This window comes from Podarcis pityusensis (genome assembly GCF_964106645.2).
Source record: "Podarcis pityusensis genome assembly, chromosome: 11".
NCBI classification, from domain to species: Eukaryota; Metazoa; Chordata; class Lepidosauria; order Squamata; family Lacertidae; genus Podarcis; species Podarcis pityusensis.
In genome coordinates, this window is record NC_138036.1 from 29,169,198 (window position 1) to 29,193,826 (window position 24,629).

General features: G+C 41.3%; 1 protein-coding gene across 4 annotated transcripts; it reads right to left on the bottom strand.

Moving 5' to 3' along the window:
- Positions 1-777: 777 nt before the first annotated feature.
- HMGCR (3-hydroxy-3-methylglutaryl-CoA reductase) lies at positions 778-23,689 on the bottom strand. Of its 4 annotated transcripts, none has more exons than XM_080973828.1 (20): positions 23,504-23,689; positions 19,454-19,641; positions 18,614-18,725; positions 17,082-17,169; positions 16,333-16,417; positions 15,681-15,786; positions 12,862-12,968; positions 11,228-11,344; positions 10,287-10,438; positions 9,460-9,704; positions 9,194-9,366; positions 7,178-7,372; positions 6,405-6,563; positions 6,113-6,270; positions 5,877-5,982; positions 4,796-4,966; positions 4,267-4,407; positions 4,019-4,177; positions 2,727-2,881; positions 778-2,639 (listed from the first exon to the last, which is right to left on the bottom strand). In XM_080973828.1, exons 1-20 carry the CDS (start codon positions 23,667-23,669, stop codon positions 2,585-2,587), a joined length of 2,838 nt encoding a protein of 945 aa, XP_080829954.1. In that variant the 5' UTR covers positions 23,670-23,689; the 3' UTR covers positions 778-2,584. The 4 variants fall into 4 exon arrangements, with proteins under 4 accessions (XP_080829954.1, XP_080829957.1, XP_080829955.1 ...); XM_080973831.1 differs by lacking the exon at positions 23,504-23,689 and adding an exon at positions 23,331-23,442; XM_080973829.1 differs by lacking the exon at positions 23,504-23,689 and adding an exon at positions 23,350-23,373.
- Between the last annotated feature and the right edge of the window lie 940 nt (positions 23,690-24,629).

Genomic DNA, 24,629 nt, shown 5'->3' on the forward strand with positions numbered 1-24,629 from the left:
TGCTTGGGTTCCAGGTCACTGTGTGCGTCAGCAGTCCCATGTAAGCCCATTCCAGCCCCACCTGCTTCTAGGGCTAGAAACACCACATGTGTCGTTGGCATGTATCAATCGGACACCGCCTGCATGGGAACATAGGCATATCTAGGGGTTGGCCAGGTGTGTAGCTTCTGCCGCCGTGTTCAGGTCAGGACCTCTGAAAATTGCAGGTGGCACTTGAGGTTCTTTACATTGCACTACATGCAATGCAGCAAGAGATTTATATACCTTGTCTGAAGCAGTTTCTCAGGACCTGGCAGTGAGGCAGGGGGAAGGGCTTCTAACACCACTGCTCCCCCAATGCCTGGTGCCCTCTGGCACTAGACAGAAGCTGCAAGCTATTATGAGCTCAAAGAGGAAACTGTGGGCTATGGGGGTTCCAACGCTTGCTGCTTCCACATAAGTTCCAGGCCAGGAGATTCAGCTGCCATAGCTATTGGAACATCTGAAAACAGTGTGTGTGTGTACGTGCACACATAAGTGCACTATATGCACCTTTGTCCCACCCAAGTAATTGCTTAATACTGTCTGTTTCATTTTATTTAAAATATACTGTAAGGCACCTTGAAAACTTCAACAGATGGGGTATAATACAAAAATAAATATATATTCTCCTGCCACCCCAAATCATGTTGGGAAACAGGGTTCTCTAAAAACCTTGTAGTGCAAAAAACTGGAGTCAACATACTGTGCTACTGACATCTGCAATTAGATGTTTTTAGAAACACAACTTCCCATAGGTGTTTTTGCATTGTTTTACTGAAACTGAAAAAGTATCTGTACCAAAATGTACACAATTTTGTAATAGTACAAAATGGTTTGTTTTTTAAAAGACAGAACATCAGTTACATTCACCCAAATAAGCACTGAACAAACCATTTATTGCTAGCTCAGTGTCATATTAAATAATCAAAGCAAGGTCAAACTCTGCATAAATAAGAAAAAACAGTAACTTCTGGACAACAATACTGTAAGGATATGGACATTCATGATGCTATTTACAAGTAGCCGTAGCACATACCTAGCAATAGGTGTTGATTTGCATTAGCTCTATAACCTATTAACAAAGTACTACAAACAAGAGTACCACACAAAAAGGGACACTCACAATGAGTTCCAATGAGAAGACTAAGGACCTCAGCCCTCAAATTGTCCTTTGAGCCAACTTGGAACAGTGAGCCATCTTTCTATCTATAGTCTTCCAACAAGTTTTCCTGTGTAGCATTGAGTGCACTTCCCTGGTATGCAGCTACCTTGGATGGAATTGCTTTTCTTCTCTCTTCTCAAATCCTGTAGTTAGTAGTCTTCAAGAAGTGATAAGCAACTTAACTTGGTAAAAAAACACATTTAGAACTTGCTAAAAAAAACACCAATCCTTACAATTTCTTCAGGAAAAGAAATATTAAATAAGTAATCAAGTAATATTAATTTAACCGCTCTCTCATCTTGAGATACACACCTATTCCTGCAGAAGTGCACACCATATTCAAAAGTGATCCTTAAGAAATAGTGTAAACATGTTTTTGACTTGCTTGAAACCATTCCTTTTAAACTTTACCAGGGGTGCTGTTCACTATGACTTTCTCCTGGGGAAAGCACCACTGAACTTAACAGGAACCAGTGTCTAGAGCAGCTGCCCATCATTTCCACTGGGCTAGCCCAGGAGAACTTCCCAGTGCCTTGTTCTGCAAAGTTTCTCACCCCAGTGCAAGTTAAGAGTCTCTGAACAACATGCCTGTTAACTTCACATGTCTGTATTACAGAAATGTCGCATGAACGTTAAAAAACTGTATTATACACAACAGAATGCGAAGCACTCTGAAATCGAGACTTCTGAAAACTATTGTGACTCAGTGAAATTATCCCAACACCCAAATTCTAGGCTTAAAATTTTGAATAAAACTAAAGTAAGGATTTTGTGAGAAGCAATTAGATGAGACCTGAAAACAGTTACAACATATGAAAACGCCAACAAGCCGTTCTAAAACCCCTCTCCATCCCCCAATTTGCTGAAAAGTGATAAATTTGGTGGAGCTGGCTATTCTCTTGCCCCAAAGGAGTTTTACTGGTGGCCAATTCTTGCTGCATGACACTCCAGGTTAACTTGAAAACAGTGATCACAATGGACATTTCAAAGCAACTAAGCGAGTAGACTGGTTTAAAACAAAGTTACTGAACTTATTTCTCAGTAGTACACTAGTCAAAATATGTTCACCTCAAAAATGACAAAGGCAGACACTTTTGAATAACTTGAGTAGACTACAAGGAGCCTCACTCTATAAAGTGTATGACTCTAGCTTATTCATAGTCCCATGTAAGAACTATCTGGAGCATTTCCCACAGAGAAGCATCCTTTTATGGCAGACAAAGGGCTAAGGATTCAGGAAGCTGTGGGCTGCCTATATGTCCACTGATCCTCTTTCAAGTGTATTTCCAAGAATTCACTGCACTGAAGACTTATCTTCCTTCCAAAATTCACAGATAATGCGTTATTTCTTTTCACTGGTCAAACAGCCACAGCAATGCTTTGCTCCAAGTTTGCCAATACTCAAACAGCTTTCTTGGTACAAGTTCCTTGGAGATCTTGCAGGTTAATTTTTGACCTATTAAAAACAATAGAAACAAATTCAGGTATGTCCTGATTTCCACATTGTATTTTGTTACTTGGTGGGGAACAATTTCTTTCTCACCTGTTGTGGATCATGTGGCTTTTGACCAAATGCCCGGCAGCTAAAGCAGCCATTAGAGAGAGTTCTCCTGCCATTACTGTGCCACACACAATTCTGGCAAGCTGACGGGCATTATCTCCAGGGCTCTCTGTACTTGCTCCCTGAACCCCCAGCACCTGTAAGCAAGAGGAGACACTCTACTTTAGAAGCCAGGCAGAAACAGGTTATATTCAAGGCATGAACAACCTAAGGTTCTCTCAAAAACACAGAAAGCATAATGCAGAGCTGACAACTCAGTGGTAGAATACAGGCTTTGCACTCAGCAAGTCCCAGGTTCATCTGAATGGGATCTTGGAAAGTCAATATTGTCACAGTGGACTGAACAGAGCTTGATGTATCAGTGTCTGACCTGTAGAACCTAAACTGATTTAATAAAAAAAAAGATTTGGTGGGAGAGAGGGAAGGAAGAAAAACTATGCATGCTTTATGTTACATTTCACAAACTAGTGAAACATTTCATCACTCCCATAGGTCATGGGCTCTGTGATTACAAGTGTTCTTCTCACACATGCTCTGCTTTAAATTTAGGCACATGTTTTTTCCATTGGTACACATGAGAAGTTTATCCTAGCCATGAAAAGAAGAGTAATAATCAGGAAATGGTGGGATAAATGTGGGTTTGCAGGCACAGTACATGGGTTCCAAATAGCAAAACATGAACAAATTTAACTATGGCCTCTGAACAGAGGTGGGCAACCTGCAGTCCACATGTGGCTATCAGCTGCTCTTTGTGCAGCCCAATGAACCCTGGAGAGCTGCACTTAGCTGAGCATTGGGGGAAGCTATTAGTTGGCTGGCAGGAAAATTATTCATCCTCCAATGCAGCTAAGATAGTTCTCTTTGATAGCAGCACAAGAACCTTGATTTTTCTTGCCACTCTGGCCAGCTGAGCACCAGGAAAGTGTGAGATCGGAGACAAGAGGTGTGGTGTGAATGGGTGTTTGTATTCTTGATACCGACATGAAGGTCCTGAGTGCCCACCCAATGCCAATGCGGCAAAAAAGATTCTTCACCCTGCAATTTGTTGTTGTTTCTTATATTATTATTATTATTATTATTATTATTATTATTAATTTTACATACCGCCCATCTGGCTGGGTTTCCCCAACCACTCTGGGCAGTTCCCAACAGAATATTAAAAACACGATAAAATATCAAACATTAAAAACTTCCCTAAATAGGGCTATGCAGTTACGATACAGATCTGAGTACGGTTCTGGGTTAGCAGCTTTCTGTCTTTTGCTGCTTCATACCTGCAAACAAGCCTGCTGTGGTAAAAGATTGGTTCCTCCACCCACGGTTCCAATTTCGATTGAGGGCATTGTGCAACTGATATATAGATCTTCATTGGTAGGGCCAGTTGATTCCATCAGTGTGATGCAGTTCGAGCTGCTAATATTCTGTGCTGCATCCTACAGTCAGTACAGAAAATTTCAGTTTTAGCATAGGCGTGTTTCAGCTACATAATCTCTCGCATACAGTAAGTCAAGTGCTAACATACCTGCCCACATGCAATATATATTGCAGTGACAATGTTTGCTGCGTGAGCATTATAGCCACCGATGCTGCCAGCCATTGCGGAACCAACCAAATTCTTGTTTATATTGACTTCAATCATGGCTTCCGTGGTAGATTTCAGTACCTAGAACAAGCCAACAAAATACTGTTATACTTCTTAGAAGCTGAAGCAGTAATTCTCTGCTACTCAGGGATAAAACTCATTATGTAGATGCAATTGCTATGGGGGAAAACAAACCCTAAATTCTCCACCCCACCTGAAATATCATCATCACAGGGTGCTAAGAATTCCAAGGGAGATCTAATGTGCCTACTACATTATTACTAATCTTTAAAACTTCTACCCCACCCTTCTTCGTCACATGACACAGACCTATAGCCAGGCAGTCTGGCAAGCTACTCTGAACAGGACAGAAGATTGAAAGTAGTGATAATCTGAAAATGAATTCAACACAAGCCATTTAACAAACATGTTGAATCCAAGAGTGTTGGCTCACACAGCATGTACTCACCTCTTTTACAACCTTTGCAGGAATGATTGCCTCACAGACCACAGACTTCCCTCTCCCCTCTATCCAGTTTATTGCAGCTGGTTTTTTATCTGTACAGTAATTCCCACTAACAGCTACAATGTGGAGATCAGGAAACTCTTCTTGTAGCCTTCCAAGCGCTTTCTCAGTGCCCTGTTTGGAAAAAGGGAAAGGGAAAGAGAGAGAAAATGTATTTACTGAACACCAGCCATGAAGCACTGTAATTCTCATTGATCTCGTCTCAAAAGAATTGCTGCTGAAACTTGACAGTGGAACTGGGAAAATATACACAGAATTTTTATTAACCATTTAAGTAACATTTGAACTGAACTCGAGAGGCCATGTGCAAGGCACATCATTCCAGAGTCACCAATACTGTCCCCATGGGCACCAGGGCAATGCCTGGGAACCTATCAGGTTATCAGCTTGCTTCCATGGCCATCTGTGGACATAAATAGCCTCTGTAGGGAACATCAGATGCCTCCTTAGGCCTAGCTCCTTTCTGACTGTGCTTTTCTCTCTGCACCCATCCCCCTTCCATCCTGATAGCAATTGTGAGTGTTTGAAAGAACAGAAGAGGAGGAGGCAGAGCAAAGTGATCAATGGAAAATCAGCGACCATAATGAAACAATATCTATACTGACTGCACTCTGGATATCATACCACTACACATTTCAAGAACAGTTCATTTTGAACTATATAGAACAAGTGTTCAAAGACCACACATTTCATTTGCCCTGCAAGAGAACTGTGACCCCTCTTCATTTTATCAACTAGGAACTGAAAATAATACAAAGCAATTTGTTCCAGATAATCCTTTATGTCCTGAGGGAGATTCCCCGATCAGAGATATTTCATTTAATTGGACTACAATACCATTTTCTATTAGTGTAACACTTTCCCACACAAGAAAGATGTGTATGCACACGCATAAGGGACAAGAATCCTGACTCTTTATACAGTATTGATTTTCTCTTATCCCTCAGTTTCCTAGAAAAAGCTTGAATAATTAGTGAATTTTGAAATAATTGTTTAAATGCACAGAACAAATTCTAGAGCTTACTTTCGAAATCATGTTCATTCCCATTGCATCACCAGTTCTAGACGAGAAGCGAATATAAAGGTTGCGGCCAGCCAAACCAATTTGAAGCCTTTGCAGACGGGCAAATCTATAAAGAAGAAAGTTTATTAGATTACATCCCATCTCATAATATATTTTGGATGCATGACTTTCAACTGTCAACAACAACATTAAGGTTCCCTCCTGCCTCCCTCTTGCTAGCTATAGAAAATGCTAACCTGCTTGTGCTATCAAACGCATCTTTAATTATCTTGAATCCTTCTGGGGTTTCCAGCCAAGCCTTCACTTCGGCAGCCTGGCAGGCAGTAGGCAGCCTTACAACAGGCCCTCGTGTCATTCCATCTGCCAGAATGCGGCTACTGGCACCTCCACCAAGCTGAAAGCAAAAAACCGCCAAATGGTAGGGTGAGTGGCTGGTTAATGTGCAGGTTCAACAAACAAGTAACTATTGTTTCATAGTAGCTGCTTAAATAGTGCCCGGCCAACACAGCTTGTGTAATCAATACTTACACATATTGCTCTGCACCCTCTATTTGTGCTTGCCACCAGACAGCCTTCTGTTGTTGCCATTGGAACTTGAAACTCTTTCTTATCCAGAAGAAGGGGGCCTGCCACTCCCACAGGGATTGGCATGTATCCAATCACATTTTCGCAACAGGCACCCAGCACCTTAACAAAAAAGCCAACAATTAAGATGTAACCATCACCACATTTTTCAAAAATTACAAATTTCATAGTTATAAAAAATATTTTTAAAACTCAAACGTTTGATATTTAAAGTAACTTGTTACAAAGAGTAAAACAATTTCCTTCCACTCTCATTCAATGTGACTGTCAAGCAACTTAGGCAGTTTTCCAACATCAGTAACAACACCCAAACTCTGCATACTTTCCTCTATCATCTTGGTAATAAGGTGCGGGCAGAACAAGTTGTTCTCTTGTTCTATGACACAATAAAATTAACAATGTATATGATCACAACTTGTTACAAACAGGGATGAGGCACTTGTGTAATCCTGAAAAAGGCTGTCCCTCTGTAAACTGGGAAGGTTACAGAAGCAACAAAAAACCCAAGGAGATGCCACCATCACTGACTTTACAAAACGTCCACCACTAGCTATACCCGATGCTCTCCTTTCTCATTTACCACAGGCTGAGAACTCATAGCTATTACTGACGAAACTCATTATGCCAGACTCCAAATCAAGAAGTTTGGAACATTGAATTCCTCTGTTAAAAGAAAAAATGTTTATACACAGTTACATTCGCCCACTTGTGCTCACCAAAGAATAATCGTAGTTCTTATAAGGAAGACGCTGTAGGGAGGAAGGTTCAGGAAGCTTCTGGGATAACATTTGTCTGCGAATCGACACACCACGTTCCTGAGTTTCCATCAAAGTTTCCAGCTTATAGGCAGGAATATATTTTGCACTGACTAAACTAATGACCTCAGCATCAGAAAGGAACTTTGCACCCATCTAGAGAAAAGAAATAATTTGGTAACTTTATTTTTAAAAAGTATTTACAGGTTGCCTCTTTGCTTGAGGCAACAAAGCATTACATACAGAACTACAATTAAGCAGAGAATTAGTTGAAAGTCCAACAAAAGAGATTCACTCCTCCAGGAAAAATTGCTCTTGACTTCATCTTTGTTGGTCTTTTGGGACCAGGCAAAGGCAATGTTTCTTCCACAAAACATTTGAGTCTGTAAGTCTATATGTATCAAGCCATGTAACAGCTAGAATTTTAGCTGCTAGTAAAGACTGGGAAAACAAGAACTTTAACTTGTCAGCATGCCATAAATTCCAAGGTGTGGGTGACAATATAGACTCTTACTTCTTGACCTTTTAAGGAGGGATTTAACTTCTGACATAAGATAGAAACCAGAGCAAAGCCTCTCTTCCAGATTTCAAACAACAAGGAGGAACTATAGAATGGTTTTATCTGCAACACACTCAGCTACAGTCAATCTAATGATCTTAACAGTGGAACCACAATGGAAACTTACACTTTCCAAGGTTCAATATGAACACTTTTATACAGCCAGTAATAATAATAATAATTTATTATTTATACCCCGCCCATCTGGCTGGGTTTCCCCAGCCACTCTGGGTGGCTTTCAACAGAATATTAAAATACAATAATCTATTAAACATTAAAAGCTTCCCTAAACAGGGCTGCCTTCAGATGTCTTCTAAAAGTCTGGTAGTCGTTTTTCTCTTTGACATCTGGTGGGAGGGTGTTCCACAGGGCAGGTGCCACCACCGAGAAGGCACCGAGTGTAAGCTTAGAGGCTCTTAACCACTATTTTAAAAGATTGCCATTGATTTGGTGGGGTAGGTCACAGGGGAAGAGATGGGCATTTGAAGTGTAACAGCTCAAATGTAAAATAAATTTGGAAAAATATTATTCTGGGGAGCAGACCATTTGTATTGCTCATACCCAGCCTTTGAAAAATGTTAAGGCAACCCTTTTTCAGCTCAAAGGTTACCTTCTCCCTGAGGCAACGGGGGGGGGGGGGGCACATGCCAGTGGTAGGTGGGGCCATTGGCTAAAATGAATGGAGCAACAGGTGTGACTCTGAGCTTTGGACACTGGGCTACATTCGAGCCATGCAAATTAGTCAAGATGTTTTTACACACCACCACAAACACATCTCTCCATACTCCACCGAGGCAAGCAACAGGCATGATCATAATGCAGTGCCACATTCCAGCCAGGCAAAAGGGCTTGAGGAAGGCACAGAGCAGAGTCCATGGAGAGCCCTGAGGGCTGGAAGGAGAGACCTGGAAAGCCACATTCTGCACCCAGGCATCAGGTTTCCCACCACTGGTGTAATTTTGGGCGCAAGTTACCAAAACATACCAAAAAAGGGGCAGTTTTCCCCAATTCCCACTATGTCCCCCTAAAAGCTGTTTTTGGGGGGTCAGAAGAGCCCCACGCAACAGCATGGGAAGTGGTAGTGGGGAAGAGGAAATCTGCAAAATTCACCTTCAGCAGGCATTTTCTGCTAGAGCGCCACCCTTCCCTTTGTGATAGAGTAAGACTGGATCCATTCTGAAGCCAATCCAATTTTTTACCCATTCTTGAGAATTTCAATGACTATAAATCAGCATGAGTAAAAAGAAAAAGCAGAATGTTTCCAAATTTACTCTGCATGTCACGTTCACAAAGTTGACACGTATAAACACAGTGCACTCCACTCAATAGATGTTGTGAATAACCCAATTAATAGTTTTTGCATAAAGATCCTGAACAACTTTAAAGTACTAGATGATTCCATAGTTCTCCTTTCATACCTTGTCATTCTTAAATATACTCAGACATTCTTCAATAGAGCGTATCTCTTTAGGCAATTCAATTCCAGGATATTTGCTGTCACTAACTGGGGAAGTTTCTGAAGAAGTACAATTGCCAACCACAAATGTGGCCTTCGATGGAGATTCTTGTACGACAGGCATTTTAACTTCATCTGCAGAGAACACCAACATTGGAAATTTGAAGAGTGGGCACTTTCATCATCAACTTGTTTGTATTGCTAAAAAAGTTAATACTAAAAGGTTACCTTTTCTGTCTTTCGAAAGTGGAAGATTTTCTACTTTTCTGGGACTAGGATTAGATTTTAAAGGCACAGATTGCTTTATGCAGCAGTGTTCAGGATTTTTTTTCTGGATCACTAGTGGGGATGTTATAGGGTTCTTCAATGACAGTGTTGATTCCATCTCTGTTTGCTCAAAGAAGATGTATTTGACAGCAAGGAGGAAAGCTAACCCAAGTGTAATAACTTGCTCAATGTCCATACTGGCCATCCTAGAAAGATTAGAGAAGTTGACTACATTACCTACTTCACTGTTAAGAAGGCATGCATGACAATGCTTTAAGTCAAGGTTACTGTCTATCCTTTCCTGTAGGCATGCAGTAGTGTCATGGGAAGCAAGCATATCAAATCACGTGAACCCTGAGAGCAATTGTCAGCAGCATGGGAAACTACCACTCAAGCAGCTATCATGCTGCAATAGTAGCATATATATCAGCCATAGGTAAAGTGCGACACTTATTTGAATAGCATAGCTAGCATATAAATAATTTCAACACTCAGAATTATTCACATTGGGACTAGACCCAGGAAAAAATGTAACTGTCCAAATCCTTTAAACTCAACATGTGCGCCATCCTCCAATGACTCTTACGTGATTAAAAAAAAGACCTGCACAGAAATTCAAGCTCTGTGATAGGAGAATTCCACCATTTAAATAATTAAAATGCACTGGTCTATATTACTTGGAAAAGCAACAAACAAACAAACAAACAAACACCTATCTACTAGACGGAATCTAACATTTATGGCAAATGCAATGGAATGCTGATTAGCAACATTATGCGAAAACATACCTGGAAAGATAGAATTGCCATAGAGAAACATTAGGTTCAATTCTCTTTGGTGCACTTTCATCCAGTCCCATAGAAATTTCTGCTGTGCTGTTCTGAGCAGATGGCTCTGCTATCCAACGACTGTGAGCATGAACAAGAACCAAACCTAGAGACTTAAAGTTAAGAAGTCAGTTGTTATTGATTAGCTCACCAAGGGCTTTGCACCAAAGCCAACATTAAACACAAAGATGAGAAAATGGTAGATACCACTTCCAAATAAATATTCATGCATGGTCCTCCTTTATAGTGTATTTGGGGAGGGTGATATCCAATGTTAGTCATCCTCAGGAACCTAAGTCCACTGATTTCAGTGAGTCTACTGAAAGGTGTAGCTTACTGCAAGGCATTTGTGTCCTGTTACTTATTATTATTTCTTTGCTGAAGTTGAAAATTTGTAAGATTAAAAAAATGAAGTCAATAGAAATAATGTTCATTTTAAAAAGCTGTAGTCAGCATGGCTAGTGCCCTCCTAATTAATGCAACACACAGTCTTAATTCTGGTAACACATTCCAAGTGTAGGGAGGAGGAATGGAAATCACTGGAGTTTGGTCTCCTACCAGGCTTTGAGCCCAAATGGTCATGTTTCTTTTTTCTTTTCAACTTGCATGTCATACTCAGGCTGCTAATAGTCAAATTACATGGCAACTGAATCTGTTACATTTTGGGGAACTCAATGCACTTTAAATACCTCTTAACATTTTATACTCAAGTTTTCCTGGACTCTTTAATTTTGTCTTTATCCAGTTTGGATAAATTCAACTTTATTGAATTTTTATTTTAATCTACTTTATTTATTTATTATATTAAGTGGTAAACACTTTTTAAATTAATAAATCAAACCAAATCTGTTTTACTGACTTGGAGTGCTCAAAATAAGAGTCCATTAAAAGCAACAACCTACCATAATCATTTTGACTCTCTGCGTTACAGGATTAGGTTTGTTTTCTTCTTCTTCAAGAACACGAGCAAAGTGACTAAGCTGCCATATGGGACGTCCTTCACGGCTTTCTCGCGAAAGCTGCAGAAATCAATAGTATATATACAACATAGATTTGAAAAACAAGTTTCCAGAAGTCTTTTGCACAGGACCATATGACAAGGTATACAACTGTGTATATTTCTGTGTGGAATGTAAGATTAACCTTTCAAAATAGAAACAATGGTAAAGATGCTTGTGTAACTGGCTTTTAGCTCTCCTAAATATTATAAAGATTAGCAGCGATGTAACTAGCCACTCGAGTGCCGGGGCAGCAAGCACGTGCTGCGCAGGAGGGGCAGGGCGCGCTGATCGGAGCCTGCACAGAGTCCACCCACCGCCTTCCCCTCAGCTGGAGGGCAGCCAGGAGGGAGGCGGCGGCTGGGGTGCCCTGCAGGCCACGCACCACATGCTGGAGGGCACCCTGCAACCCCAGTGCTGCCTGTGGCGCCCCGCCCCCTCCACTCCCCCTTCCTCTGCTAGTGAAGATTAGATATGCTTATGGAGGTGAGACCAAAATAAAGAAGCATTTATCCTCTAACTATTTATAACATATGAAATAAGGAAGACAAAACAGAGTTTACATATTGTTTTTCAAAAAAACAAATCTGTAACAGGGTAACAAAATATTACAGTTGTTGCATTCTAACTATGCTGCAAACATACAGTCTGACAACTGCAGTATGAATCATAATTATATCAAAGCTAGGAGTTTATTAATGCCTGTGGTTATAACCTTAACTCTTTGCAGATCACAGAGTCTTCAAAATAAATTACAGCATTTTATTAGCCCATATTAGACTGTTTCCTCTGTTAAGTTTTCTTGCACAAGACTCTTTAAAATGATCAGGAGCAAGAGCTACAAAATGCTCTTGTGCAATTTCCATAAATTTCAATTGCTAGGGAAAATCCTTTGACTGGCACATATACAAATGATTTCCCCTTGTTTTTAATAAATGTTCTTGGAACAAAAACCATTTTCAATATAATTTTAATTTTTTTAAAACTTACTCAACCCCGCCTAAACAATAAAGAGAACAGTATGAGGCATTACCTACATATTTATATATATACTATTATATAGCACAATAATGGAATTGAATAACCTCGATCAGTTATGGGGAGCATTTCACCTAACAGATGTTGCTGAAGTACAATTCCCATCAACTGGAGGGACAATAGTTCCACAGTCCTGACCTAAATCCTAGAAACTTTTCTGCTAAAACATCATACAATACATGGAGAGTTATTGTGGGGTGGGTGGAATTGGGGCATTTCCAGAAAACATTAATTCTTACTGATCAAAACTGGAGACATATACCATCCTGTCAAAATTTTAACAGTTCTCTCAATGCCAAATTTAAAGAGAATGTTTTATTTTTATTCCAGTTTTTCCCAGATCCCCATAGGCTTATTTTCTCCAATAGTTTAAGCCCGTTTAATTATAAAGTATTTCATTTTCTGGCTCCCAATTACACTTGAACAATAAGACATCAGTCCTAGAAAGTAGATAGTTATTGCTGGTGGTTATATCAGTGATGATTTTGACATACTCTTACCTCCAATACCAGTGACACACATGCAGGAAAGAATGTCATGAAGACAAAATAGTTGGCCAGGACAGACATACAGCCAAAACAGCACATGATTTCAAGCTGTCTTACTCCTGTTAGAGAGACAAATACCAAGCATTAGAATCCCCGTTTCCCCCCACTGTGTTTTCATATGGATTTTAAAAGGCATACAAGCACACCTCTAGACACTGTGGCACATGCACTCAATACAAAATGGACAGAAGTGAGAAGAACTTCCTTGTAATCCCTCTTCCTACTGGAAATAACACACAGCTTGCTACTCATGACCAGCAATTTCTAAAAGTCTGCTGGCATAAGTAAATGTGAAGCTAGAATAATCCCAAACCACATTTAGTTGTATGTTTATATACACCATATTTGCCTTTGCAGAATTGTACAGTTGCAAGGGACTAGCCAAGGCATGGCCAGACTTGGCCCTCCAGCTGTTTTGGAACTACAACTCCCATCATCCCTAGCTAACAGGACCAGTGGTCAGGAATGATGGGAACTGTAGTCCCAAAACAGCTGGAGGGCCAAGTTTGGCCATGCCTGGACTAGAGGGAGGGGGTCACCTAGTTCAAACCCCCCCCTGCAATGAAGGAATCAAGGCTAAAGAATCCCTGAAAGATGGCCATCCAACCTCTGCTTAAAAACCTCCAATGAAGGAGAGCTCACCACCTTCCAAGGCAGTCTGTTCCATTTTGAAATAGTTCTTAGCAGCAGAAAGTTCTACCTAACGTTTAGTTGGAATCTGCTTTCTTGTCATTTCAATCCACTAGTTCAGGTCCTACCCTCTGGAGCAGGAGAAAACAAGCTTGCTCCATCTTCCATGTGACAGGCCTTCAGATATTTGAAGATGGCTGCCATATTAACACTCCATCTTCTATTCTCCATGCTAAGCATACCCAACTCCCTGAACTGTTCCTCATAAAGCCTGGTTTCAATCTTTTTTTATCAATCTTTGTCACCTTCTGCACAAATTCCAGCTTTTCAATTTCGTTCTTGAACAGTGGTGCCCAAAACTGGACACAGTACTCTAGTTTGATTCTGACCAAGGCACAATGTTGTTGTTTAGTCGTTTAGTCGTGTCCGACTCTTCGTGACCCCATGGACCAGAGCACGCCAGGCACTCCTATCTTCCACTGCCTCCCGCAGTTTGGTCAGACTCATGTTTGTGGCTTTGAGAACACTGTCCAACCATCTCGTCCTCTGTCCCCTTCTCCTTGTGCCCTCAATAAAGTGGTACTATTACTTCCCTTGACCTGGATACTATGCTTCTGTTGATGCAGCCTAGAACTGCATAAGCTTCCTTTTGCTGCTATACTGCATAAGCTTCCTTTTGCTGTTGAATATCTATTGCAAATTGGCATTTTCTGTTCATATTTAGGTTAGGAAGACTGAGGACTTACAAGCTGTACCCTAGAAAGCTGTTGGTCAGCCTTAAAGGCGTTTCAAACAATAGGTTAAATCTGCAGTAAGCTCTGTTCATGAAAGGTGGTCTCCCCCCCCCCATCCATACAGTAGCTCCCAGCTTTGCCAAAGGGTGATAGGGCGCTATACGGCATGGGAGGGGAGATCCAAGCTGAAAATCACACATCTTCTCTAAGCAGAAGTGCCTTTCTGCTCATGCAAGCAGGCTCTTCATTCACCCAAACATATTACAAATTTATGAGCATGAGCTTGGCAGTTAACATGTATAGAAACATGGGCAGCATAAACTAACAAATCCCATCTTATGGGGAACAAAACAAACAAACAAACAAGCCAAGAACAATTAGCCTACAGTTACTATGTAAAAAGAAGATCAGTTCGTAACTAGTGCATCTACCAATTAATTCTGACTTCTTCAAGACTCTCTTTGTACACTATGGTATAATGACCACATAGAGGCAACTCCTGGTTTAGGTGTGTCTGAATGACACGCAATCTCACACATGTGCACAGTACCGAACACAGAAATAGACCCCGAAAGGGGTAGGGTCGGCTTATGCACGGGAGTTCAGAACAAAAACCCCAAGCAATCCTCATAAAACGAGGATTGACTGTAGTGATGGATATGTGATGACACTTAAAAACTTTTTTAAAATGTAAAAATATTTATGAACTGCTGTATCATAAATATATCACAGTAGTTTACAACATAAAACAAAGCCAAACAATATCATAAAAAACTAAAAACAAGCAAAAATAAATTAAGAACAAGCCTCAATAGACCATTGCGGGAGATGTAAATTGCATGGATTGCCTTAGCGGAATAGAAAATATTCAATTATGCAATATTTAATTATTAACTATGCAAAATTCATATGCAACACCTTGGCACATGCAATAGTTACAAAGAACGTGTGCCAAATATTTTCCTTAAGATGATAATAGACTTTCTTACAGCTGTTTAACAGCTGTTAAACAGCTCCATTGCAGCTGTGACCAGCTGTTTAATTCAGGCCTGGTACCTCCGCGTTAAGGGAAGAGAAAGGAATGAATCAAGAGTGCTTATGTTCTGCACACAATTTCACTTGCCATTCATAACAGATATATGACAGGAGAACAAAAGAAAGTTGCATATCTCATTCCCCCTACCCTCTAGTATAAAACAGAACTAAAATTATGAATTCCTTTGTGTTCTCAAAGCAGGAACCTTCCAAAGCCACAAAAACAGTAATAATCATAATAAAGACTCCAGTTCAATCAACACAATTAGCACAAGAAGTAGTAAGACACACAGCTGCCTATGAGATGCTAATTTGTTTGTTCCTGAAACTTGTTAAGCTTTTGGTTGTGCTCCTCAAAATTCATCAGCTTACCAGACATGGTACCAACGCCAATGACAAGACATTCAACAAGAGCGTCAAGTGTAAATGTAGGGCCCAGGATAGCCATGCCACGTGAAATATTTTCTCTTACTTCATCCTATACAAATAGAAAAAATTAAGTTAGTTAATGTACAACAGTGCTGGGTAAACTGTGGTACTACAAATGTTGGACTCAAACTCCCATCAGCTCCAGTAAACATGACCAATCATAAGGGAATATGGGAATTGTAAATCTGATCTGGGGAACCTGCGGACCTCAAGATGTTGCTGGACTACAGGTTGAAAAAATTGTGTTTGTTAACTGGATTGGTGGATAGTAATTAAGAAGCAAGCAAAATAGAAAGATTGTTTTGTATCCCAAGTTCCCTCAAAACTGAATTTATTTAAGTAGCAAGAAAAGGATTAGACCTACGGGAAAACCCATGCCTTCTCCCTTTCAGACAGTTGCTGCAACAGCATACTTTTACAATAGAGATTAAATATCATATAAACAAAATACCTAATGTAAATTTATACAAGCTCATGTTTAAGCAGAGGTGCGAAGATTTGCTTCCAAATTGTCCCTAAGACTTTGTTCTCAGAATATCATTGTTTGTAAACCCTATTTCAAAATGTTCTTTATCAAATGGATAAGTTGGCTGACCTGCGAGTTGGAACTGAGCGCGAATTTGGCTAATGCGCTGGCCCTGGAGAGGTCAACCAGAAGCAAGAAGAACGGCAGAGCTTCACTGAAAAGATACAAAAATTATTATCGACATGCAAAACAGAAACAAAAAAACCCACATCTTAAGAAACAATCCCAATTACACAAGCCCAAAACCTATACCAGAATTAGTTATGATTTATTCCTTAAACTTCAAATACCCATTAAACAGTTTTATGTGGCATGTATTTGTTTGGTTACACTCAACATACTTGATCTTCCACTTGTTTATATTGGATAGATGAAGAATGGATAATGTAGGCAAAGCGAAGGCTGCCTGGAGATCACAGAGTAACAGCAAGAATACTGAAGAGGGAGAAAAGCTCTCTTTCAGCATTGAAAGTGAAATAAGAGGAAATCTCTGTGGAAGCCTGCCAATCAGATTTTTTGGGCCTAGCATTCAACATTTGAAAGGAAAACACACAGAAGGGGAATTAAATCCCGAAGACCTCTGTTGTATAATTTCACATGAAAGGATGGCCATGCCAGAAGCAGCATAAAAAGATGCATGTACAATTTCTTCCTGTGAATGAGATGAGGCTACCCTGAAGACTTCTGGAGTGCCCTCCTATTTTGTTTCACCTCTCCAATTCTTAATTTCAAGACTAGGGTGGTCAACTGCCAAAAAACCAGCTCCTGAATAGATGATGGTATATTTTCAAAAAAACATAGCAATGAGTAATACGTACTTCAGGCCCGTCAATTCTTTATCAAGGAAATGAATCACTACTGTACTGAAGACAAAACTCGAGAAGATTGTGAAGAGCCCAGCAATACCTACCAAAATGAGAAAGGAAAGGTCTATGTAAAAAGGCATTAGACAAATACAAACACACTTCCTTGCAAAATAATATTTTAAACCTAATCCAAATCCTTCCCTTTGCGGAAAGCATAGATACAATGGATTCTGTTGTGAAACTGCTACACCATTTTCCTTCGTGTTACATTTAGGACAGATATGGGCAAATAGATAATGTTCTATTTATCCATGTGCTTCTGTCATTCTGGTCTTATATTAGTAATTCTAAGGAAGAATCCAGAGTATAGAATACTTTATCTCTGTTTCCTTAATTTCAAATAAAAGATATTTGGGACAAACTGTCTAGTCAATGACAGAGCTGTGAAGCAGGACATAGCACTGAATTTGCCTTGTGGCCAGTAGGAACTGCCCATATGCACTGTGCTCTTGGAAATTTAGGCCAGTCTCTTTAGATTATAAGATTGAGTTCCTGATCTGTTGGGGGTCAAATGTGTTACAAGGGGATACTATCCTGCTGACTAAAACGCTGGGACATTAAGATGCATTTTTATCCTTGTTCAGCTAGAACTGCCAAACCACCAGTGGTCCTCTGCCATCTGTCCCTTACATTTTCTCATTTACAAGTAGACGGTGGGTTCCCTTTCCATTGCAAATGGGTCCTGTTGGCTAGATCAGTAGTATTCTGGAAAGTACAGTTAATCAGTAGAACATTTACATGCACCTTCCACAGCTCTCAGCAATGCTAAATTGCACTTGCACGATTTTTCCAGTTGGCAGGAATGGAAGTCCTCAGGTTCTCCTCAGTTATTTCAACATTTATTATCTTGAATAGCTGCTGTAAAATATAACTGAATGGATCCAGTTTCCCATCTGGGAACAGGGTTCCTTCAATTTACAGAAGACACAAAGAGCCTATGGAGGCCCCCTGCTGGAGAATGGGGCTCAAGCAGTTTTCACCAATAACCTCTGCACTGCCTCTCATGCTGTTTTGAAGAGTCCTCCAACCCTATGACATATTTTCAAGGAGCTGCAAAGGGAAGGAACAATCTGCAAAAATTGCCTCCCATAACCCCCTTCCTCCTGCATGAGTGAAAGTTGGCTAAAAGCAAATATGAATTCAACCCAGTTGAGAAATATTTTGTGTGCTGTATGCTGCACGTTTCTCCGTTAGATTGGTGCTGAGCCCCAGACAGGACCTGCCCCAGGTCATAAACAAGAAAGAAGTCCTTCTAGTACTGGCAATTTTCTTGTTCCACTGTGTGTTCATGGCCCAAATTTTACATATATTGGCACCAATTTGGGAAATCCCCATACACAAACTTGTTTTTATGCGTTGTTCACAATTGACAGATCAGGGCACATATGCTTGGGAGTAAGTTATTATCCTTCATTTACTTGGGTGCTTGTTTGTTTGTTTTTACTGACATACATTAATAATTATATAAAGCAATGTTATCTTACCTAAAATATATTTTGAGCCAAGCTGCCTCAGATTCTGAAACTGGAAGTATATATAAAGGATTGCTATACAGCGTGTGATTGTCAGGATTATGATATCACTGCTCAAAACGTCCTGAAAGAAAGAAATATAATCTAAATGCATTTTTAATATAAAAAAATTGTAAGTAAACTGCATTTCTAGAGCAGTTTCAGAGAACTCATATCAGTATTTTAGGTTTATCTGAGAAGTTAGTATACTGCATTTCACTAATCGCTACAACTTACAACTTACTACATTAAAAACTGCAGTCTAAAGGTAAAAAAGGTAAAGGACCCCTGGGCAGTTAAATCCAGTCAAAGGCGACTATGGGGTGCGGTGTTCATCTCGCTTCAGGCCAAGAGAGCCAGCATTTATCCACAGACAGCTTTCTGTATCATGTGGCCAGCATGACTAAATCGCTTCTGGTATAATGGGACACCATGACAAGTGCGGTAGCGAACGGAAATGCTGTTTACCTTCCTGCCGCTGTGGTACCTATGTATCTACTCACACTGGTATGCTTTCAAACTGCTAGGTTTGCAGGTACTGGGACAGAGCAATGGGAGCTCACCCCGTCGCATGGATTCAAACCACTGACCTTCTGATCAGCAAGCCCTAGAGGCTCATAGGTTTGGATCACAGCGCCACCTGCTCCCTATACTGCAATCTACTGATATATTTAGACCTCTGAAACAGAAGAGAATGCAATCTATGTAAATTAGTCAATGGATAGCTTCAGTGAAGCAACATTTAATTATGAATTTCAAATAAGATGATTATACGGACAAGTAGTATTTAAAAGAATAAATTTAACTTCTTACTTCTTCAGATTTGGGGCATTCATAATTCCAGCCACAGATCTTGTCGTTACCAGTGAACATCTTCATGGACATCATACAGATGGTAAGAGTTACAGTTCCCACTATGACCTCCCATGGGTGTGAGGCCACAAAAAGGCCGTGCATTCGAAAGAGTCTGGACAGCATTTTCAAAAGTTCTTTTTCCAAATCTAAGACAAAATGCAAGGAAATAAAAATACCGTATAGTAAATATTTTGCTCAGGTAAAAGTCAAAATTTTAAGGAATTCCGCAATGGCTCAGCCATCATACCCATCATATTTAAAGCATTAATCCATGAAAAAATAGCTCCATGAAAAATAACTACAGAAACGTCTGCCTTCTGAAAGACTTGAGAACACTTTCCCTTCAAGAAGCTTTAAGCAGCATCCTGCTAGGTCACACTGAGGCTCTTCCTCCACCCAGCAAGTGCAATTGATGCAATAGTGGGCAAAACTCCTCAGCCTTACGTAGTCTCTTCATCAAATGAGGGAAAGAGTCTAGGGTTTCAGCCTGGTTTGCTAGTTCACCTGTAATATATGTGGGAGACCAGCACACAGTCTTGCTAAATGTACCCTTCAAAGTGGTGCCAACACACTCTTTTGTTCTCTTATAAGGAACAAGACACAAAGCTTTCACAAAGCACAGCAGGGTATTGCACTATTAATTCAGTTGAAATACCTCTGTGAAATCTTAGTTGTACACAACTGCATGGCTAGTACGTACTGTTTCTCCTTTTACACCCACAATTTTAATGCCACCTAGAGGATAAACTACTGAGCAGGCCACACTAACTGACTACACTAGTTTTCTGATAACCGCTTGCATGCATTTACGAGATGGCTGCAATTACAGCACACAACCAGTAAAAGATAAGTAAAGACATACAGCACCTAACAGCATCCAGGGCTCCAGTTAAGGAGCACGGCAAAAACTCTCGAGAGTTGGGCAGGGCGTACTCTTAAAACAGGACTGAGTGCATACCATGACTACTTGAAGTTGTTATCAGATGTAAGCACCATTCACTACAAAAGGTAGACTGCCACTTAATCATATAGTAAGGAACTCCATTATGTATTGATCACACTCAAGTAATATGCAGTCAACAGCATCCAGCTGCTAATCTACTTTCACTGCATCCTCATAAAGAAATAAAAATATGAACCAGTCATTCAATTGGCTACCTGAAGCAAATTAAACTCTTCAGGAGGTCAATATAAAGCAGTTGTTATTTTCTTTAAGCCACATATGACTGACAGAGATGTGTGGGTGGATGGGCCAACAAATTCATTTACAAGGATGAATTATTATGCAGAGTTTTCAAATGATGCTGGGTTTTAAAACTATTTTCATAAAGTTTACAGGTTAACTTATATAAAACACAATGCTGTGTCTATTTCAACGTTAGGCTTTATAGGCAAAATTAAAATACAAGTTCCCACTGAATCTTAAATATGATCTTTTCCCTCATAAAAACAAACCTAATTTCTGTAAATATTAGTGTGTTGGCCCTGTCAAATATACTGTTAACAGAGCTACAGATGTAAATAGGTTGCTGTACATATCAAGTGCACTTAAATATGAAACATATAGAACTTTTTCATTACTTCGTTTCAGTCCTTATTAAGTTTACTTTGAAATCTATTTTAAGCCAACATACACAAAATATTTCAAGACAAAGTGGGAGTTCTGCTCTATTACCGTAATGCCACAACAAATAATTTAGAAGCAATCTGGGGTTATTTTCCATCAACCAGAATAGCCACTATAAACTTTTCTCAAAAATATGAATCACCAATCACATAACATCTTCATTAATCTTTCAGAAAGGTAGTACAAAATTGGACATTTTCATTATAACTGCCTAAAGTCTCCTGTGAAGTATGAATGCTAACAAGTCACACTCTAAGATATGATTACAGTGGATGCTTGGGTTGCGAACGTCATCCAAACGTGATTTTAGCGCTTCTGCGCATGCGCGACTGCTGAAACCCGAAAGTAACCAATTCCCGTACTTCTGGGTTTCGGCAGTCCACAACCCAAAAAAACGCAACCTGAAGCTGACACAACATGAGGTATAACTGTAGTTTGAAGTAGCGTTTGAAATAGTGGTCAGTTGATGAGTCAGAAAGGTTTTATTTTAGTGCACACAGTCTCCCACTCAGACTATTAAACAGGATCTTCATCTCCCTTAAGCAATTATTGTTGGACCCTTTGTGACAGGTTATGCTACTGAACATAATTTTGCAAAGATTGCACTTCATAATCACAAAGATAAATATATCCTCTCTTCAATAAATACAAAGTCTCCAAAAAAGAATGTGATATGTTGTGGGACAAAAGCTTCAAGCCTTCTAGAAGGCTTTAACTTTAAGAAACCAGGAATGTGACTGGTTTATTCATTTAATTTGTATAATACCCTGAATATGACTAAGCATTTTAGATTTCACTTAGCTTTATAAATCCACATGCAGATATTACACTTTACAAAGTAACGTCCCTTGAGTACCATTTATTGAGCACTTTTACCTTTCAGTAAGTCACTTAAACCAACTTATTCTGACCAAGCAGTTTGTATAGAAATTCATAGATACCGGTACATTTTTGTATCTCCCAGCAGCCATTCCCGTCTCCTACTTTCCTTAAGCACAAAAAACTCAGTATGATTATGGAAAAATGGAAATTCCAAAATAATAGTCACTTATGAAGTTGGCCAAAATTATGATTGCATTGGAATTATCACCACTTGTTCCTAAATTAAAGCAATACAGTGCTTGGAAACCTGCTAGGAAGTAGTGAATTATTTAATTATCAAGGAAATCCAACCAACCACAGTGGTACCTCGGGTTAAGTACTTAATTCGTTCTGGAGGTCCGTTCTTAACCTGAAACTGTAGTTAACCTGAAGCACCACTTTAGCTAATGGGGCCTCCTCCTGCTGCTGCTGTGCCGCCGGAGCACAATTTCTGTGCTCATCCTGAAGCAAAGTTCTTAACCCGAGGTAACATTTCTGGGTTAGCAGAGTCTGTAACCTGAAGCGTCTGTAACCTGAAGCGTATGTAACCCGAGGTACCACTGTACATAGTATTCATTATCAAGGAAATTCAACCAAGCCAGTCCTTGATGGAAAGAACCTGGTCATTTTAAATGTGAAGCAATAATAATCAGTGAAAAATAACTAAATTCTTAAAAGCGATAATCGGATAACCATGAGCACGACTGCTCTGCAAATATGCTGCCACCAACCACACCCCAAAAGCATCCTTCCTTACGCAAAAATGCAAGCTGAATATAGAGAGGGTGGGGAAGCGATCAGCAACGATCTGAACCATAGTTGCTAATGGGGGTCTTCATATTAACTCTGCAGCTGATTTCTACCGTCCCCCCCCTCCGAAACAGCTACGCTCTACCCCATCCTCCTGAGCAAAGATCACAGTTTCAGGATGCTCCTCGTATCTCTTGGGGGAGTTTTGGCTTGTTATCGTAATCTCTCCTCAGCCTGAATGCGTAACGCTGGACCGAATGCCGCTCCGCGATGCTACTTGCCGTAGCCGAGGAACCAGCCTCCTTCTTCCCAGGGCCACCGTCAAGAGATGCTGACGGCTGCCCACAAGGAACCGAAGGACGGGGCAGGGAGGCCGGCGGAAACACCGGCGAGCACCTGCGCGGAGTCCCAGGCCGGGGTGGGGTCGGTTAGTCGTGTCGTGTCCTTTTGGTCCCCGTTCCCCCGCCCAGGGAGCCCCTTGAGGAAACCGCCAAATCCCAGCCTTGGACCGGTGGGCAACCGTCGGTGGCGCCAACACCCTCGGCTTTCCCTTCCCCACCCCCAGCGCGCGCCCTGCCATCGTTCGGCCGACGGTACCCCGAGAGACGGCGGGCACCTCAGCCGGTTTCGGAGGCCTCGGCGTCCCCTCATGAAGGAGGAAAGGAGGCGGACAAGGTCCCCTCCGCGCGGAAGGAGAGGCTGCCCTCGGCGCGCCTGTCTAGAATTCTGCCCGCGGCGCGGCGACGCTCCCCCGCGTAGCGGCCAAGTACCTCCTTCAGGCAACGGCTGGGGTTGGAAAGACCGGCAGCCTCTTCTCTCCGTTGTCGGCCTAGTCAGCACCTCTTCCTCTCCCTTGCTCCTTTGCCGCAGACTGAAGCGCCCGCTCTCCCCGCTACGCAAGGACACCAGGCTCGCGACACCCCGGCCGGCGGCCATCGCCCGATCGCGTAGCCAATAGCGAGCGCTCGCCACGCCCAGCCCAGGTGCACGTCACCCCGCTCCGTCGCCTTGGCAACCGGCGAAAGGGAAGCGGCGCAGCGCCCGACAGATCAGGAGGGGGCCACGCGCCATCTCGCCACGGGGACAGCGGCCAATGAGGCGCCGCCCAAATCTCCTCGCCGCCTCCTGAGTGGCTCGCGGCCGCTGGCCTTCTTTCGCATTTGGGCTTCCGCGAGCCAATTGGCTTTGCGCTGGCCAGCGGGAGAGAAGAAAGCTCGCAGGGCGCTGCACATATTTCCGCCCCGCCTTCGCTGCTGCTCTGAGCGCTTATCCCATTGGTTCCAGTTACAGATGGGTAGCCGTGTTGGTCTGCCATAGTCGAAATAAAAAAATTCCTTCCTGTAGCACCTTAAAGACCAACTAAGTTAGTTCTTGGTATAAGCTTTCGTGTGCATGCACACTTCTTCAGATACACCATTGGTATCCCATTGGTGGCGCTGTGTTGTAAAGCACTGAGCCTCTTGGGGCTTGCAGATCGGAAGGTTGGCGGTTTGAATCCGCGCGATGGGGTGAGCTCCCGTTGTCCTGTCTCAGCTCCTGCTAACCTAGCAGTTCGAAAAGCACGCAGTGCAAGTAAATAAATAGGTGCCGCTGCAACGGGAAGGTAAATAGCGTTTCTATGAGCTCTGGTTTCCCTTGTGTAAGGGAGTCATTGGAGCACCCCACAATTGCCTAACCTTGGCTCCCATAGGTTCACATGGGGGGGTCACAAGCAAGAGACTTCAGCCAGGAGATAGAAGCAAAAAAGTGGCCTCTAGGCCTGATCTTTATTGTTGCAACAAGACTTCCCACTACCACAAAGACGAAGCAGCCAGAAGCCCCGAACAATGGTTACATCATTATTTTAAAGTTTCCCATAATACATCTCAGGATGCATCCTCAAGACATCATAGATAT